Source organism: Alligator sinensis, unplaced genomic scaffold (genome assembly GCF_000455745.1).
Source record: "Alligator sinensis unplaced genomic scaffold, ASM45574v1 scaffold12_1, whole genome shotgun sequence".
Lineage (NCBI taxonomy): Eukaryota > Metazoa > Chordata > Crocodylia > Alligatoridae > Alligator > Alligator sinensis.
In genome coordinates this window covers 328,213-346,867 of record NW_005841973.1, presented here as the reverse complement: position 1 = coordinate 346,867, position 18,655 = coordinate 328,213, and the positions used below count along the sequence as shown (strand labels likewise).

Sequence of the window (18,655 nt, the reverse complement as noted above, 5' to 3'; positions counted from 1 at the left end):
AATGAATCTGGACCAGCACCAACTGCACAACATCATCCCACAGGAGATCAGGAAGGGCAGGGAGTGAAGAGGAATATTGCATCCCATGCAGGTTGCAAAGGGCTTAACAGGCAGTCGCTCCACACGGTGGATTTGGTTGCCCAGAGAGACTGTAGACACCCCATCCTTGGGAGTTTCTAAGAGTAGGCAGCACTCAACCTTTGGCCCCCGGGCTGGATTCGGCCTGCAGAGCTGTCCCACACCCAGGTCTGGAAATCTGGCAGGGAGAGAGCAGCAGCGGTGTGAACTGCTCCCAGGGTTGCAGCTATTCACCCTGCCACGGCTCCCCTGCTGCCAGATTTCCAGACCTTTGGGGCACCTGTGGGCTGGGTGACATGACCCCACACACCGGATTGTGCCGTTGTGCAGGGTCACTTGGTAGCTGGATCCAGTTCAGGATCTGGCCCCATGCCATTGAGCACCACTGGGTTCAACAAACACTGGTCTGGAGTGGCTTAGACTGGGGTTACCCTGCTTCAAGCCAGGAGCTGGACTAGGTGACCTCCTGAGGGCCCTTCCAGCTCTCTCTTTCTACCGTCTGGACCCAGACACTAGGGGTAAGTCTCCAGCCAAAAAACTGCTGTAACCCCAGATGTCTTAAGCCTTGGTCCTGAAGGTACTCCATCACAACCAAGAAGCAAGCACATCCTTTGCTCTCCCAGACTTGGAAAGCAGAAGCTTGTCTGGTCTTGGTAGGCCCAGCAGTGCTACACAGCTAGGTCACATCCCATCTTCCTGCGCTCACATCTGGATAGCTGCTGCTATGTGACAAGAGCTATTGATGAGATGACTTTGGCCATGGTGCAGCGCTGCTAGAAAGCAGTGATGGGCGAGCAGGTGATAAGCAGGGTCAGTAGCTTGGCACGCAGGGTATGCCTACACCTCTCCTGCTGCTGAAAGAATAAGCCCTGCTCTACTTGGCACGCGTCACCCCAGAAATGAGCTTACGGGGACCCCCCGAAGTACGAAACCCGAGCCTTGGGCCCAGTGCTGGAGGTGTCCCTCAGCATCCGCGCCACCTCATTTCTGGATCGACGCACACAGAGTGGGTGGGTAGGACCTGCTGTCTTGGCGATTTCTCTGCTGTCGCAATGTCGACCGACCCAAAAGGATGCGACGGAAACGGCACCGGAGCGCATCTGCAGAAGCCCCAGGCGTCCGTGATCTGTCTAAACAGACAGACCCATATCCAGGTTTTGCTGCATGCCGGGTGAGTCTCAGCTCGTGCACTGAGCTGTCAGCACTGCCATCCTTGCCGTGCAGAGAAGAGGCAGGACTCAGCTGCCCTGAATATAAAGAAGGAGCTTTATTGAGGCTGCCAGACGTGAACTGAGTCTGTTGTCCTTGCTGGCTTTCTACCTTCCATACTCTGTCTCTGCTGTCCAGCGTGGCTGTTTAGCATGGTCTGGATTAAGCCATCAGGGAAGGCGCTCAGCCCCTGCAGTCATGGGGCTGCAGCATGGTGACATGCTGTCCTGCCATCCAGGCATCCTCCACCCAGCGCGTGAGAGCTGAGCCCACGGTGTCACTAGGGGTTCCTCTGCAGCACGTCTCCCAGACACAGGCTATTTTTACCTCCCTATGTTTTATTCAGGAAGATAAATGGGGACTGACCCTGGATTTACCTCTTGGACTAAAATATTGAGAGAGAAAAGTGTCCTGCTTACTGCCACCCCGGAGAGCTGCTGCGGCAGATGTTGCTCCTGTCTTAGCAGGGGAGCTTGTGAACCGCTTCCCTCTGCCACGTGCAGGTTGCAGGTCAATAAAACATGGCACTAACTAATGGATCTGGCGCCAGGGTAGCTGTTCTGTGTTCATTCCTCGTCTGGCGTTATAGGTCCTGGGAGAGTCTACACAGCCAAAGGAGTGGAGATACTAAAGCATCTCACACCCTCCATATGGGAGGGATATGGGGCTGGCCTGGATGCCATAGCACTGTCAGAGCCAGTGAAAACACAAGGGGAAGCTGCTGTGTTTTCATCTCGTTAAATTTTCACATAATTAGCATCCCTGTGCAAGCCCCCACCCCACACCATTCACTGCCAGGATTGCTGTGCTACCGGGAAGTGGGTCTTTCCAAGAGCATTGCTTGATGCATCTGCCAGCGTCTTCTGTATCTGTCGCTGCAAGCAGTGATGGGGTCTCTTGGGGGGATGCTGCTGTTTTGTCTCCTCCATGGTCAAAGACTCCTTCCCTGTTCTCCTCCATCCATGTCTCTGTCTCATTAGGTCTCAGAAGGGAAACCCATGCGTTAAACTACTACCCAGCCACAACCCAAGACTGGCCTGTTCTGGCGTTTTTAAAAAAAATACAGCAACTCAGTCACTCTGTTCCAGCAAACTTCCTTGTGAAGGGTGGAGGATAGCGCACCTTTTGAAAAATGGCACCTGTTTCTACATCATCTCAGACAGGTTAAATGAAATGCTATCATTAGCCTGCAGTTAGGCTGAAAAAGGAAAGTTGCCATAGTGGCCAATACCCAGTTCCAGGTCTGTTGTTAGCTCTTTCCTTAGTTGCATCTAACTTTCTCCACCAAGTTCTTCTTGAGATTGAAATGTTCTTTGTTTGGTTGACATCTGTTCAGAAACTATCCACTAAATTGTTGGCACGGTTTTGAATATATTGACATTTTGAATATATTCAAAGGTATATTTATATATTAAATATTATTTGAAGATACAGCATTCTCCAGATGTCAGGCTTGGCTTCTTTTCCAGATCTCAGCGCACTTCAAAAAAAAGAAGACGAAGAAGAAGAAGAGTTATGAGTTAAAGAAAATCGTAGGATGTTATAGATGTTTTCTGATTCTAAATCAGACCTTAAAGCTGGTGCCTGCCTATAAATATAAATGCCCAAATCAAGAACTGCAGGTGTGAAGGTTAAACCCAGTGATGTTAGAAAGCTCCTGTGCTGAAGTCCTTACAAAGAAATCAGTCAGCTGTCATTTCAGATTCAAGGCAAATCTTTTGAAAAACTAAGTAATTGCACTTTGATTTTAACCATTGATGAGTGACCCAAAATTGTTCAGCCCTTTCCAATGAGCTTACCACTGGGATATATTTATAGGAATGATATCAGTCGATCACATGCACGCTATATAACTCCTAGAAAGCATTGCAGAATGCATTTTGTGTGGGAGATGCGATGCACAGTATAGCAATACATAAGGGTGGCAGTTATAGGATGTGGGTGTTGGTTGGGGGGTGATATGAGCCATTACTTATGGGGCTTTAGACCAGGCCTTTCAGAAGTGCTTCGTGGATGTGGGTGTTTGGCTCCCAAAGGGCAGGTGCTTTCTGAAAAAGAGACCTCTCCTTTTTTTTTTTTTTCCAAGGGGTCTCTAATGAAGTTCCCCAGAGCTGAGGCACCCAAACTCACACTGGAAAATCCAGACCTTTGTTCTTTTCCGGGATTTTTTATTGTATTTGTAGGGAAGAGACTAAACAACAAAATCCTGAGCCAGCCTGGTTCCCTTCTGTGACCAGGTCCTGCACTGGGTAGGAGAGTGGTAGATGCATGCACCTTAGCAGGTCTTTAAACTCTGTCTCTTCATTAGTAAGCTAAAGAAATACAGTCTAGAGGACACTACTGTGAGGTTAGGTACATTATTGTGCTCAGAGAGTAGTCATCAAGGGCTCAGTATCAAAGTGGGGTTCCCCAGGGGTCTTCTCTGGGTCTGGCACTGTTCAGCATGTTCATTATGAATGAGAGGATAGGACTGAATGCATATCCAGTAAGTTTGCAGAGGATACCACGCGGGGTGTGATAGCAGATACTTTGGAGGGTAGGATTAAAAATTACCTTGATAATTCAGAGAAACTGTCTGAATTAAACGGGGTGAAATTCCATAAGGGCAAGTTAATAATCCTGCACTTAGGTAGAAACAGTCCAGTGCACAAATGCAAACTGGGGAACTGTCTAGGGTCGCAGTCCTGCAACAAGGATCCCAGGGTATGGTAGACGGCAAGTCAACAGAGTAGTATTGTGGCAAATAGAAATGTGAATAGCATCCAGGGGTGCATTAACAGAAGCGTCATTTCTAGATCAGGGGAAGTGATTTTTCCATCCTATTTAGCCTCACTTGGAATACTGCACCCAGTTTTGGGCACCACGCTTGTAGAAAAGATGTGAAAATTTGGGAGGAGTCCAACAAAAAGCAAAAAAACGATCGGAGGTTTAGGAAACAGGACTTGCAAGGAAAGGTTGGGAGAGCTGGTGTTATTTAGCCTGGAGAAGAGAACAGAAGAGCGAGCAGAGATGTGATGACAGTCTGCCAATTCGTAACAGGTGGCTGGTTACATCGAGGGTGGTGATAGACCCCGGTGCTGTATGAGCCTTTAAAAAGGCTGTGGGGTGCCATGGTATATTAGCATTGTTAGATCTGCAAACACCTACACGTGATGCACACAATAAACCCAGGGATTTCAAATAGGAAACCAGAGTGTCCAAAGCATTCAGTCTTTCTGAGTCCTTTTCAGCATGAGAATTGCTCTATTTTTTTCTTCCGTCATTGAAAAGTGGCTGCGCCCCATCCTTGAAATGAGGGAGGGGGAGTGCCACTAAACTCAGAAAGGTTACAGAGGGGCTGCCTTGTGTTTCAAAAAGTCGAGAACCGCTGGGACAGGCTATTCTCTGCGGCCGCAGGGGAACGGGACAAAACTGCAGCAAGGGAAACTTAGGCTGGCTATTAAGAAAAATGTTCTCCCTCTGAGGGTGGTCCAGCACTGGAACAGGTGCCTAGAGAAGTTGTGAAATCTCCATCCCTGGAAGCGTTTTGGAGCAGGTTAGACGGAGACGCGGCTGAGCTGATCCTGCCTTGAGCGGGAGGTTGCACTAGGTGACTTCCTGAGCCCTGTTTTCCTGCGTGGCTGTGATTCTCCGGTGCAGGAGAGAAGGCCGGGGGGACGCGATGTGCCTGGGCTGTAGTAAGCAGGATTTTACCTTGGCTTTGCAAGCTTTCTGCCTGCCATGGAAGAGTTAATGGGACTTCAGGGCGTGAAGAGCCTGCTGGCTTTAGCCAATCAGGCCTGCAGAGGTGCAGCTCTGCCCGCACTACTGGCAACAGGTGATTTCTTGTTTACAGCAGGTATTTCTGCGAGTCCCTGCAGGCAGGGAGCAGGTCGAAGCCATCCCGCAGCCCTGCAAGCAGAGCATGGGAGGAAGGGCTCTGCATCCCAGAGGTAATGCCCACCTGGCTCCTCGTCCCCAAAAAGCCTTGTTGGCTCCAGGCTGGGGATGGTGCAGCAAAGGTGCTTCTTTGCAAGAGCCCATGCTGGTCCGGGAGCATGGCCCTGGGTCCAGGGAGTTATAACAGCCCAGCATGCAGGGAGAGCATCTATGCAGCCAGGCAGGGGGTCAGAGCAAGCCAAGTTATGCCGGGATTAGCCGCTGGCTTCCTGCGCTGTTTGCAGCAAAGCTGTCCTCCCCCCACACTTAATTCCTTCCTCCCAAATGCTGCTTGTGCAGACCCCCAGTGCCTGCATCAAAAGCAGCTAGAAGCGTAGGCATGATCGTCGTGCCGTCTTTTATTTGCCTTTCGTGCCTGTATTGTTTGTTCGGTGGTGCCGTGTGCTGGCGCTGGCTTTCCACCCCCGAGCTGACTGCTTCGGAGAGGTGGCGGGGGGTGTTGGGGGGGGAGTTTGCACGGCAGTGACCTGGTAGCATGCAAGCCCCCCCCTTGTCCTCTGCTAGTTGAGACTCAGAGCTACCCTACTGCATGCAGAGGGCCTGGGCGGCGAATGGGGAATCCTCTTGAGCTCCAACAGCAAACGGATTGCCCTTCTGGAGAAGCAGGGGCTGCCTCTGGGATGTGGGAGTGGTGTTTAGGGGAGCAAAACTGTTTGACTTCCCGCAGCCAAAGAGGACTTTTTGGGGGTGATATCTTTTATTGGACCAACTGCATGGTTGGACTGCAGTTGGACAAGCCTCGTCTCTCACATGGCTAGTGCACTTTAACACTACCTAATTGCCATGGAGAAGTTAATCTGCAGGAAAGTACCATGGGGCAAGTCAGCTTGAAAGCATTGAACAAGACTGTGTTAAGGCTCCTTGGGTCTTGCCTTAGTTTGCAGCGTGCTTGTCGTCCCTCCTAGCATTAGATACGTGAGCAATCGGTGGAAGATAGGTGAGCAATCCACGGTCAGAACAGCAAAGTCCAGGGAGCTATGCTGGGATTAGCTTTGCCCTCAAGTGGGGGTCACTCCTTCAGTCTTCCTCCCACGCACATGCCTTCATCTCACCTTTGTTCATTTGCACAGCACTTAACACAATGGGCTGCTGGTCCGTGTCTTGGAGCCGATCCCCATACAAAGGATGCAAAGGTATACTATTTATGACAGCCAGATTGGTAAAGCAGCAGAGACCTGGCCTAATCGTCCAGCCAGGCCTCTCCCATGCAGGGAGGGGCAAAAGGGAAATGGATAACTAGCATACTTCCAGTGCCAGCAAAAGTGCTCAAAGCAGGTGCTGTATGCCTGCCCTTGAAATTCCTCCTACCGAGTTAATTATAAATCTCAGGTGGATTCACAATCGGGAGTCATTAATGCGCTGGTATGAGAGGCCACGGCAGGTCCACCTGAAAGCGGGCAGGGTTTGTAAACAGCCTTCTTGGGCTTTTTTTGTCCCAGTCCCCCACCCTTTCCCACGCAAATGTTTTGGAGCCTGGCGGTGGCATTGCCTTCTTGCCAGGCATCTGGGGGAGGGAGGGGGCTGGCCTGTTTTCGGCCTCAGGTGCAGCCAGACAGGAGCGCTTACCCCATTTCATGCCAGCTGAGGACCTGGCCCGTGCACTGCAAAAGAGTTTCTTGGCTCCCTCCCGGGTTTAGCAGTCAGACGCGGCCTTGCCACCCAAAGCCATCCTTTTGAGGAATGCAAAACCCACCTGGAAGCCACAGGACTAGGGCAATTCCAGGCCATTCATTGCCTTCTGTGTCTTGCGGTCTCATGGATGAGCTGAAGGCAAGTCCTCAGCCAGTTTAAGCCCCCAGGAGCATTAGGATCAGCTGCTGCTCCTCTCTTTGTACAGCACCTAGCACAGGGATCAGCAGTGTTTTGGGGAAGAGGATGACGGCGCTGTTCTGTCTGCATCTCAAACCTGGGATCCCCCGTGGCATCAGAGGCTTGTATTATCTAACAGAGAAGGGCCTGTCAGCAGGCGCTGGGCAAGGGGCTTAAAGCAAGCCCCAGAGCAGAGGAAAATGTAAGGCTTGGTCCTGTAGGATCCTCAGCTCACAGGAGCTGCCCAGCCCCTCCTCAGAAAGCAACCAGAGGCCCACCTCCAAACACCCTGAGCGTTCGAGTCGTCTAGACCCAACGTCCAGCTACAGGCTTGACGCATCTGGGAGCAAAGCAATTCCCAGCTGTGCGTGTGGCTGTGGCTGTGACGTGTCACGAATGCGTTTGGATGGGGAGGGATGCTGCCGCGCAGGGCTGGCCATGTGGGACGACCCCGTGGCCTTTCTGCCTGGTGTGTCTGATGTGCATGAGCCCATCCGTCAAGTCTGCGGGAAGCAGAGTGGTACCAGTAGGAGCTGGGTGTGGAAGGATGGCACGTGGCAGTCGGGTACTATGGCCAGCAAAGTTCAGTTTGCTCCCTGACCCTGCAAGTCAGAAGGCAGGACACGAGACTAACTCCTCGTGGGAGGTGTTGGGCGAGCATTTCCCTCGTAGCTCGGCTCTGCCTGGCATGGAAAAGAGGACAGGCGGTGGTATCACAGACTGGGGTAATAGCAGGAATCTGGCCTTTAATCTCCAATGTAATTTAGGGCAGCCCCTAGGATGCTTTATCATGGCAGTGGGTCCTGGAAGACCCTACCGTAGCGGGCAGTGCACAGAGCGAAGCTCCCGGTGCCCCCGACACCGGGGGGTGGGAGATGATGGAAGCGGGTGGCTCAGAAGCTGATTCGGGCAGGTTTGCGTCAGCACAGAGTCCCTCTGCCAGGGGAATTTTCCACTGCCTGTTTGCAGCCAGCATCCGGCTCCTTTGTGCTACCTGTGAGGCACCAAGGGCCCGATCATAACGGGGAATCTGGCCTTTAAGGCTTATCTAACCTGTTCTTCAACATTGCAGGCGAGGGCTGTTTAATAGCAACACGTCGCTCATCTGTGGCATTGCCACCGCATGCTCTGCCAAGAGGCCACGGGTCGCCCTGTCTCGCGACTCGGCGAGCTGTGCAGTAGCATTTCTCAGACACCCCAAGAATCATGCCCTTTATTTTAAGAAAGTTTCTTACTGTTTGCACCCCCAAATAGGGCCCATATTAGGGTTTTTAGCGGCAAAAAACGTGGGCCTTGAAGGTTCGCATACCAGAAAGCATCTATAAAGTGGACTCCTTTAAGAAGCTTGTGCATCTTGCTGGGATCCTTCGACCCTAGCTGACTTCCTGCCCCTGGGGCAGGGGGCTGGACTCGATGATCTCCCGAGGTCCCTCCCAGCCCTGATGTCTATGAAATCTATGAAACCCCTCCCAAGTTATACTGTCATTATTGCAAACCTCTCGTGAGCGTTTGGGATCCAACCCCTGGGTGTGACGGGTATCTTGGCAGGCTGGCTGGCTAGGACAGACTGTTGGGGTCGTTGGGTTTACCCTGCGGCTGAATGTCCCAGGCTTTGACCCCCATCCAAACAGGTTGGGGGGAGAGGGGTGGCGACAACTACTTACAGACACAGCTTGAATTGTGGTTAGCTCAGGTTGGAGGGACAGGCTACCAAAGGGACAGTGGGTTGATGGGGTGCCACTACCTAGTTCATCTCCTGCCCTTGCTCTGGGCTCCACCACAGAAGGATTTTCTGGGTGAAATTAAGAGGAAATGGGGGAGTTAAGCTGGGGGTCCATTTGCTCCAATTTCATTGGAGATGCTCTGGGTTCCTCTGGTATAAAGGAGGTGCAAGGCTATAGGAATCCACAGCGGTGGTCTTGCTGAGTCCTTTGCGACAGAAAGAACTGCTCTATTATTTTTCTGTTGTCAAAAGAAAATGAAAACTAAGAGCTGGCATTTTCTGAGGGTGTCGTGGGTCTATCCCGGGGTGCTGCAAATCTAAAAAGATCGAGAACCACTGCTGTCGACCGTAGATAGGCTGTGGTGCCCATCTCGTCAGCAACCTTTTCCCTTGAAACGTGTTGCTCCCCTCCAGCATTTAGGAGGCTCCTAGAATAAAATGCCTATAGAACTTCAGCCCTGCAGATGTTTGCTCCTGCAACGTGGGGTTTGCACAAGGATCCCTTTGCTATCCTGCTTCCTCCGTTCAGTCCTCTGGGCCGGGCTGTTCTCTTACAGAAGCCATTCAAGGCCACGGCAGTGCTTTGCTAGATTTTTTTCCCCTGCCTTAAGAACTGGGGGCAGGGGTTTGATGTTGTGAGCTGAGCACTCGGAGCTGGTAGGGTGTCCCAGGGGTCTGAGCCAAGGTCGGTACCTGCGGTTGAGATCCCCTCCCAGGGGTGTTGGATTGGGTCCAGGCTTAGCACTGGTGAGCAAGACAGGAAAACGCCAAGGATTCCCTCCGCTTGTGTCCGAGCGACTTCTGTGATTAACGCCTTGAGCGCAGGTAACCAAAAGCCACCCTTAGCCCTTGCAGGAGTGAAGCCTGGCTTGTTTAGGCTTCCCAGGAAGGCTAGAGGTTCAGGGTGCCGACCAAGCAAGAGACAGGCCTGTCCTGAAGAACCCGTGGCTTAGAGAGACAAAAGATGGAGAGACACCAAAAGGACAAGTGTCTCATTTGCAGTAACACAGGAGAGCCAGGCATGCAACCCAGGGCTCTGACTCCCAGTCTAGTGCTGCAGTGTCTGCATGACACCAGTGCTGATAGGGTCCCAGTTGCAATGCTGGAGAGAGTACTGGGATTGGATGGATGGATGGAAGAGCAGCAGTTGGAAGATGTGGGCTGAGAGCTTGCTGTCACTGTCCAGCAGTGCCGCGCTGCTGTCTGGCAGGTGCAGCCGATGCCCGAGTCTGCAGTGAGATGTGAGCTGTATCCTGTGCTACGACCTAAACCAGCGAGAGCCAACCTTTTGGCCACAAATGAGCCCCGCACACTTCCCCAGTGCCACTCCAGTCCCCTTTCCCTGCCTGGCCTGCTGCCGTGTTTTCTGCTCCCTGCCTGCTCTGCTGCTCTGCTTTCTGTTCCCTGCCCTACCAACCACCGTGCTGCCTCTTCCCTCCGCAGTCTGCCACGTGCCACACGCACAGATTGGCCGTCCCGGACATAGACCATCACTGTTTTGTACCCGATCCTTCAAGCAGGACTTGCCCTGCCAGACCCTAGCTGTAAAACTCCTCTGTACAATTAGACAGAGCATTAGAGCTTGGTAACCTCGCCTGTTTGGCAGAGTTTGCTTGGGGTCAGCGAGGACCAGGAGCCCAGCACCGATTGCTAGAAGGCTTGGGACAAGACATCCCCATTAAGTGCTGAGTGTTACGATGCTTCCCAGAACCCTTTAGAGCTGCTGTCTGCCAGGGCCGCGGGCAGCCACGGTCCTGAGCATCCCTGGACTGCCGAGGGAGCTGTTCAAGCATCCATGCCAAGGCACGGGCCCCACCTGCTTTGTAAGCAGCACCATGGATTAGTGCCCAGGCACTTCAGTGCAGGTTTTGTTATAAATGACTGCGTCTGTGGTCCAAGGGGTATTAATCCCCGCAGCCCAGGCCAGGCTGCACCCGGCAATCAAGAGCTAGGACTAATGGGCCAGGTGAATGTTGGGTCCCTTCAAGCCAGCTGCTGTTAGACAGGACCACGTGATGAAGGACCGGTGTTTGCTCAGGGTACCAGGCCATGCTCTACCAACAGCTGCTTTGCTTTGCTTTGCACGCTTTTGTAAAGAAGGCAGCATTTATTCCATGTCTAGGCGGCTGCAATGAGGAGGAACCATGGGAGGCTTCCACTGAAAATAACCCAAGCCCTCCTGGTTGAAAAGTCACTCTCCGGTTGTGATGACGGTGTCAGCTCATTCAGTGCCATCTGCTTGCTGTCCCCCGTGCCTCTGCTGGCCTCAGTCTTGCTGGTTTTCCAGTGCCCCTGACCTTGACCTGGCCCATGCTGTAACATGGGGCTGTCCTGAGCACTGAGAGAGGCAGCACCTGTGTAACAAACAGCTGGCGAGTCGTGGGGGGGATGCAGACCGAAGAGGGGGGACGGCAGAGGCTTATGCAACAGTGATTGCCATAGAGAAGGTAGATGCGGTTCTGCCACTCCTTTGTCCTCCTCCCGTGAGAACAAAGGGGCCATCAAAACCACCCACTTATTTAAATGCAGGGCACGGGTAGGGCAAGGATGTGCTTAATACCAAGTGTAAACGTACAGCAGACGCTACAGAGCAACACTGTGCATCGAGCAACTCGGAGAAACTCCGGGCAAAGTTACCCCTCGAAAAATGTGCAATGGTTTTCCCTTAGTAAAGGTACTGCATGGAGCACCCCATGTACCTGCACCCCACGTATGTGCTGCCCCGGCTACTTTTAGCCTGGGGTAACCATCGGCTCAGTGCAATAGGCTCCCTTTCCACCTAGTGGCGCTCTAATTGCACCAACGGCGGGCAGCTGAGTGGGGAGAACTGGCCAATGTGTCCGCTCCTACCTACAGAGCAAAATCCAGGATGAATTTCTCTGTAACAATCACACTAGGCAGGATGCATCAGTGCCCCCAGTCTGTGGAACTCATGGTCTCAGCAGTGTTTTTAAGTCAGGGGTATCAAACTTAGCAGGTCCCGCAGGCTGGATAAATGGCACAGGGTCAGGCCAGGGGTCGGATCGGGACCGTAGACTGGCCCTGCACACAAGACCCAGCACGCGCCCTGGACCAGACCCATTTGGGACCGGCACTGGGGCTGGTGCACGTTGCACATGGCTCATCTTTGACAGCCCTGTTTTAAGGCAAAGAGCTTAGCAGGAGTCCAGGAAAGACCTGACATCTACGTGGACTGCAAAAATGAGCGCTGGTTATGAAGTGGGTAAATGGCAGCTGGGTACTTAGGAAGGAAACTTTTCTAGGAACTGGTTGCTGTTGATCAGTTCATGATGCCAGCTTCCACGTGCCTTGCTATATTTTCAAACTATCCCTGTGCTTTCTCCCTGCTGCTGCTTATTCGGTTCTTCCCGCCGAGTCTCCCCTTTGCTGATGCCTAGGAAAAGCTTGACAACAGCTCAGCTGCCAGCGCGACGATACCTCTGCCTGCCACGATAGCCACCGTTGGGTGATTTGTGTTCCTGTGCTTCCCCGTGTCTGTCTGTCTCCGTCTTTTGGCTCTTGGGTTGGAATTGCAAGTACTTTTGGTTCTCGGCGCCGTGGTTGTGCAGGAAGCGGTGGAGACTTGCGACTTCTAGATGTGAAGAGAATACAAATAATAAGCTATTACAAGATTTCTCGCAGCTGGTATGAGTCGCTGGTGGAGGCGGGTTCCTGGGCTAGAAGGACCAGGGGTTGGTCGCAGTCAGGGAATCCCTTTGCTCTGCATCTCGAGAGGATCCGTGCACCGGCCGGGTCGGAGGCTGGGCCTCGCTCTTGCTCTTGCAGCATCTCTGGTCCGGCGCTCGGTAGAGCACTCATCCCATGTGTTCCCACTTCTTGTGATAACTCAGTCTCTCAGAGCTGCAATTCGGCCTTTTTTTTCCATCTCGTCTTTTTGTCTGCTGCTTATTATGTAAATAGCTGATACGGCCCCTTAATGGGAACGTTGTCTCTCGGCATGTGAAAGGCTGTAATCATCTCATTACCAGGCAGAAAGGAAGAGGAGCTGTGTTTCAGGCTCTGTTTCTCATCCTCAGCAGCACGTGCAAATGTTGCTCTTGGAACGATTGCCTTCCTGCTTGACCCCTGGCCACGGGGTCTTTGCCAGAACCTCCCTCCACGCCATCGACCCAAACTGGTTTAATTTACATAGCTGAAAAGCAAAAGGCAGACAGGCGGGCTGGTTGAGAACAGCATCGTTGGCTGCTGCTTTCTGGTTTTTTAATTAGACCTAAAAAATCCGAAATAGGATGGGGTGTGCGTTGTCTGTCTGCGCCGTCCGGACAGACTGAGAACCGCTCCTCCGCGGGACCTCGGTATGCCCAAGCCCACCGCTCTTGTGCACTGTGGAAACCCATGTCTCAAGCCTGGTGTGAGGGCATTTCACCCCCTCATTTCGGAGGTTGTCACCCACAAAGTGGGCTGTAGTGGCTGGGGCTTATTTCCAGCACTGGCTACGAGGTGTGATACAGGCAGCCACTGTCTTAGAGGGACAACTAACTATTCCAGCTGGGTTCAAGATACTTGGGGAAAGATTATGAATGCAGGTATTGGACTGACTTGACCGGATGTTGTACCCAGCAAAGGGCTGTTGCCCGAAGCCAGGTATCTGTGGATCATTTTTTTGGCTGGGTTCGGACACTTCTTATGACCGAGGGTGCTGTTTGTTGGGTTCTCTCCCACAGACTGTCAGTGCCCAACGCAGATCTAGGACGTCTGCCGTGGTGATTCTGCCACCTCTGGGATGGGGATTTGTACGTCCTTTAACAATAATAATTTAAGGCAATGCATGGAAAAATGAATCTACCTGGATGAAACCCCAGGGAATGCTTATGGGGATGGACCATAGCAGTATGAGATTCTGGGACTGATCCCCGCTCTAGTGAAAAGCTGTGTGGATTTAATTCCCAGAGCTTCAGGCTCCCTTGTCACCTGCAAACAGTGTATCCCAGCTCTTCTGCACAGTGTTTAAACAGGGTCCGGTGCCATGCAGCTAGATTTTGCTTGCTGGAACACATCCTTTAAACATAGACTAGGAAAGCAAACCCTATGGCATGAGAAAGTTGCTTAGAAACTCGCCTCTTGTTTCTGGTTTTGCTCTCCATAGCCTCATCTCATTTTTGATATCTAATCTAAGAGGGGCAACATCCAGATCAGTCACCTAGCCCTAAAGTGGAAATAAGGTGCCTAGATCCTGTCGAGGTCACACAGCAACCCACAACTGATTAGCACCTATATTCAGTTCAGCACATTGCATTTTTGGATTGCATCAATGCTTAGGTGCCTAAACTTGTGCTACACCCAGACTGCTGATGCATTTTCTATTAGACAGTTATTGGATAAAAAGGCACACACAAAAAAGGCTGGAAACAGTGACCAGACCCCAGGCAAAAATTTGGGTTCATTGCTGGTAGCGGAGCAGGTGCAGAGACCCTGCTTGAGAGCGTGTTGCAAGCAGACCAGCCTGGTGCGGGTGGGAGAGGTGATTGTGAAGCAGGAGTTTCAGCTTCTCACTCGCCAAACCAGACTGCAGAATAGTTTTTTAATCACACGGTTCTCTCTGAAAACGCTCAGTCTTCAGGACTGGTCTGGAAATACATCAGGAAGGTGTCTAATAAACTCTTGGCTGTTTCTTGCCCGCTCCTGTAATAGGCAGTCCTGTATAAAGGACAAGGTCTCTGATAACAGGCTTTTTTTCTTTTGTTCTAGTCACCGAAGGGGGCAGTGTGGTCTTATTAAGTACACTGTGGCTGCGTCTACACGAGATGCTTACTGCGTAGTAGCTCGTCACCAGGAAGCCGTGCGGGGACGCTACTGCGTGGTAACACCAGTCGCTGCATAGTCATTTAGTACTTCAGTATGCAAGTACTAAATGACTGCGCAGTAACAATTATAGTCATCGTCTCTTGTAGAACCGGCCTGCAGGTCTGATTTCCCAGCCTCGGCTCCCTCTGGGCATTTATACGCGTGCTGCAGGAGGCGAGGGGGCGCTTTAATTAGAGCAGAAATCCTGCCTCTCGCCCGCACTCTGCCTTTGACCTTTCTCTTTGAGGAGCTGCTAAACAGAGCTGGAAAACCTGGCTCTGAGCTCAAAACTAACCACGTCACAAAGGGCTTTGGCGCTGCACTTTTCGTTAGACCTCCGCTTGTGGAAGTGGTCTGGGATGGATCAGTCGGACTGCCGAGGCATTGCACTGTTTTGGCAGGAGACATGGCTTTTGCAGCCATGCACAGGTAGTTTGCGGGGTGGGAGTTGGCCCACTCCTGCCTTCCTTGCATATCCACAGCTTCCATTTGCTTGGAGAATTGCAGCTGAGCAGAAGATAATGGCTCAACACTCAGGAGCTATGGGTGGACCAGGAGTCCTGTCTGGACTTGGGTCATGGAGGGCTGAGAATAGAGGCTTGAGCGCATTGTCAGGCAGATGGGGATTTCTGGTGGTGGTATGCATACTTCTATCACAGCGATGCAGAGGCTTGGAAAAAGAGAAACCTTGGCCCGTTTTCTCTGCTTGAATCTGCAATGCGCTTATTTTTCTGGTTCTCATTTACTTGGTCCGTCGTCTCCTTCGAAGCGTTGTTTCAACCGCACAACCATTTGGATTCGGATTTGAGCATCTTGTGTCACAGCAAACCCCAGACCTTATAGACATACAAGCTCGTTGCCCCACGTAAAGTACCCACGAAGCATCCGAATGAATACTTTGCCTCCGAACGACCGCAGCTGATTAGAGTTAACTGCCATTTAAGCCTCGTGTGTTTTGATGCGAGTCATATATCCCGGTCCAATCAGCACCGGATTAAATCTGTTTTTAACCTGAGCATGCTGCTGTTTCGATCAGCATCTCTGACTCTCGTTGGTTTGGGTCACAGGCAAAATAAAGGTTGAGTTTGCAGGTAGAAAACCCACCAGGTCATCTTGGGACTTGTGGGTTCAGGGAAGCTGGAAATAGCAGTAGGGCTATGCTTTCACCTGTGTCTGTGGCTCTGGATGTGATGTTGGTGATCCATTTTAAAAGGGATGTTGCAAGGACATAGAAAAGAGGTCCAGAAACTATTCGAGGGATAAAGCAAATGCCGGACAGTGGGAGACTTAAGCTTAGATTGTTTTTTTCCTTTAATGAGAATGAAGAGGTAACTTAATGGTTTATAAAACCAATACCAGGTGATCAAATCTCCTTTAATATAGTGGAGAAAAGCTAATGAAGGACTCCTGGGCTGGAAGCTGAAGTGCTTCATCTTCCTGGAGTCCTTCATCTTCTTAAGAGGTATAGTTTTTCCTAACGTGCCCATTTTCATCATCCGTCATTTCTATTTCTACGTGGCATCATCATGCTGGAAGACTTTGTGCCTCCATCAGCATCCTAGGAATCGTATTTCCAGTGAATTACTGCTTAGAAAGAGCAGACGAAGCCCCACATGTTGCGTTTAGGTAGGTCCCACAAAAATATGGTCAATAGGTGTTTTCACGCGTTGGCAAATGTTCGGTTTGTCTATATGAAACCAGAGAACAAGACAAGTATGAACAAGGGCGGGGGGAGATTTTTTGATCTTCATATATCCTTGACAAACTGCCTTCATTTATAAATCAAAGACCTCGTGCTTTTGATGAAGCAGATGCAGATCCGTTCGGTTTGTCAGGCTGTGCTAGATCCCTGAGACCGTGGATCAGTTGCCTCCTTACAGCTGGGCTGGCACAGAGCCTAGGTATGGGACCCACAGCCCTTCGTTACTGTGGCATTAACGATTAACCTACTAAATCAGAACTAGACTTTTATAGCCGGGGTGCAGTTAACTCTTCAGCTGCTTATCTGGCGCTTGTTTTCAAATGGCTGTAGACTTTGCCAGCTAATTAGTATACTCAGACCCACTTTATCCAAGCTTTACTCTCTTATCAATATTATTCTTTCGGTAGCACCTACAAGTCCCAGCTGAAACCCAAGTTTTCTTTTGCCTGAATGTGCACAAATGCAGAGAGAGGCAATTCCTGCCTTGAAGCGTTTACCAGCTGATTGACCAGGGCTTGGAGGAAGGAAATCTTTAGTCAAGGGTAAAAGACGTAATATTATCATCTTCCGTTTGCCAGTGCAGAATGTGGAAAATCTGTGGTGAAGGTAAAAATTAACCATGAGAAAATAGTCCCTCTCGAGTTACCGCACCCAGTTTTGGGCCCCGCAGTTCTTTCTTCTTTATAAAGCAATCACCCTAGCTATTACTTTGGCTCGTATTCCCAAAGAGAGAGAAGGGCAGCTCTATTATTCGGTCGGTATGATGTTCCTGGAGCAGAGGGTCTCAACTTCATTTGATTCCAAGCATCCCTTGGAAAATACCAGCCATCGCATTCATTTTTGGGAGGGGAGGGGTGCTGTTTATTCGACTCTGGAAATACAGCAGAGCCATTCTTCCGTTGCAAAGAACTCCACGACCACAACAGATCAGGATGTTTGGACATTACGAATTCCCCTTTGAAATCTCTTATGAATCATATGTAGGTGTTTGCACACCTAGCAGTGCTAATATTGTACAGCACCCGACAGGCACAGAGCTCTGGTTGAGAATCACTGTATTAGAGTCACCTTTTTTCCATCACAACATGAGACAGTTAATTGGGGGTCTGCAAGCTCTTTCATGAGATTTACTGGGAAGCCTATAGGACCGTAATCCAACCAGACAAAGGAATTCTTTCCGCTTTTATTAAACCCACAAAAACGAGTTCAGATTCAAAGAGTCAGAAGCGGGAAGTTAGATCAACATTCGTTCTGGAAAGGCTCTTTTGTCCTCTCTTGTGTTTGCATAATGTCTCTTTGCTCTGGGTTTTCACTCCAAGCCCCTTGGTAATCAAATGGCTCTTAGAGAATGGGAAGAGCTGGTTAAATATTGAAGCGTGGCTTAGTTGAATGACATAGCCTGCTGTTAAGACCTAAGAGAAGACAGCCATGTACAGAAATGCTTCTGACTTCCCACGACTGGGCCAAGCACATGCGGTGGAGATGTGATGCAACAGCATGGATGGGCTGATTGCAAATAGGCCACCTTAGCCTCTGGGCCGTGTCTTGGGTCCCAGTCTGGTATGGTGCCCTCGTTCCATAGGGTTGCTTGTGCTATTTGTCTGCCGTCGTGGTATGCCTGGGCTGAGTCTCTCCCAATGCTATATATTCTTTGGATAACTTCAAGAACGGGGCAATCCAGACAAAGAACTTGAAGGCAAAATGTTTATGGGTTTAAATGGGTCCCCACCACCTCTCATTTAAATCCAGGGGGTCCAGCATGGCGTAATTCCACTTTTCCACTCTTGGAAACATACAGCCTTAGTAACTGTAGTCCTTCTGGAAGCTGAGATAAGGTGAATCAGGACGACCTTGCGCTGAAAGCACCTGTGCAGATATATTTCAAATCTAGCGGCTTTAAAGAGGAGACTAGGTTAAGGTGGGCAGGAAGGGTGGTCTTTTGATGAAGCCCCCGGACCAGGATTGAGGAGACGTTGGTGCAGTTCTTCTTGTCTCTGCCACTGGCTCGAGGTGTGATCCTGGGGCCTCTGTGCCTTAAGCTGAATGAGGACAATGATGCTTGCCTCTACCCTGTGTACCCCAGCTCAGTTGTGGGGATACCCCAGATCTTTGGTGTAGGGCTTGTCTTCCCATATGGAAATACTGTGACTAACATAAGGGGACTCTGATCTCAAACTAAGGATCCCCAGCCTATGATTCCAGGTCCCTCCAGTGTGGCCCACGGTCACAGGAAACTTTTGCTTCCACCGGTGCATGTTTCTTTTGGTCGATCGAGAGCGCAAGGTAGGATGTTGCACAAAGTCCCATAGCTGCTCATGGGTGTCGCAGAGCACTTAGGTGCCCTGCTCCAAAGTGTAGGAAACAAAGAAAAACAAAACTGCTAGGGAAAG

At 50.9% G+C, this 18,655-nt stretch overlaps 1 protein-coding gene across 18 annotated transcripts in view; it reads left to right on the top strand.

Annotated features, from left to right (window-relative positions):
• The window catches only part of LZTS3 (leucine zipper tumor suppressor family member 3), a 115,421-nt gene that overhangs the window by 70,077 nt on the left and 26,689 nt on the right, over positions 1-18,655 (top strand). The window contains exons 1-2 of one of the 18 annotated variants that reach the window (XM_025200658.1): positions 5,123-5,219; positions 6,297-6,359. The exons of 9 other annotated variants lie outside the window; for them this stretch is intronic. In XM_025200658.1, coding sequence (XP_025056443.1) covers positions 6,352-6,359 — 8 coding nt within the window. In that variant the 5' untranslated portion in view covers positions 5,123-5,219; positions 6,297-6,351. 8 more of the 18 variants (XM_025200655.1, XM_014518652.2, XM_025200652.1 and 5 more) reach the window with 8 other exon arrangements.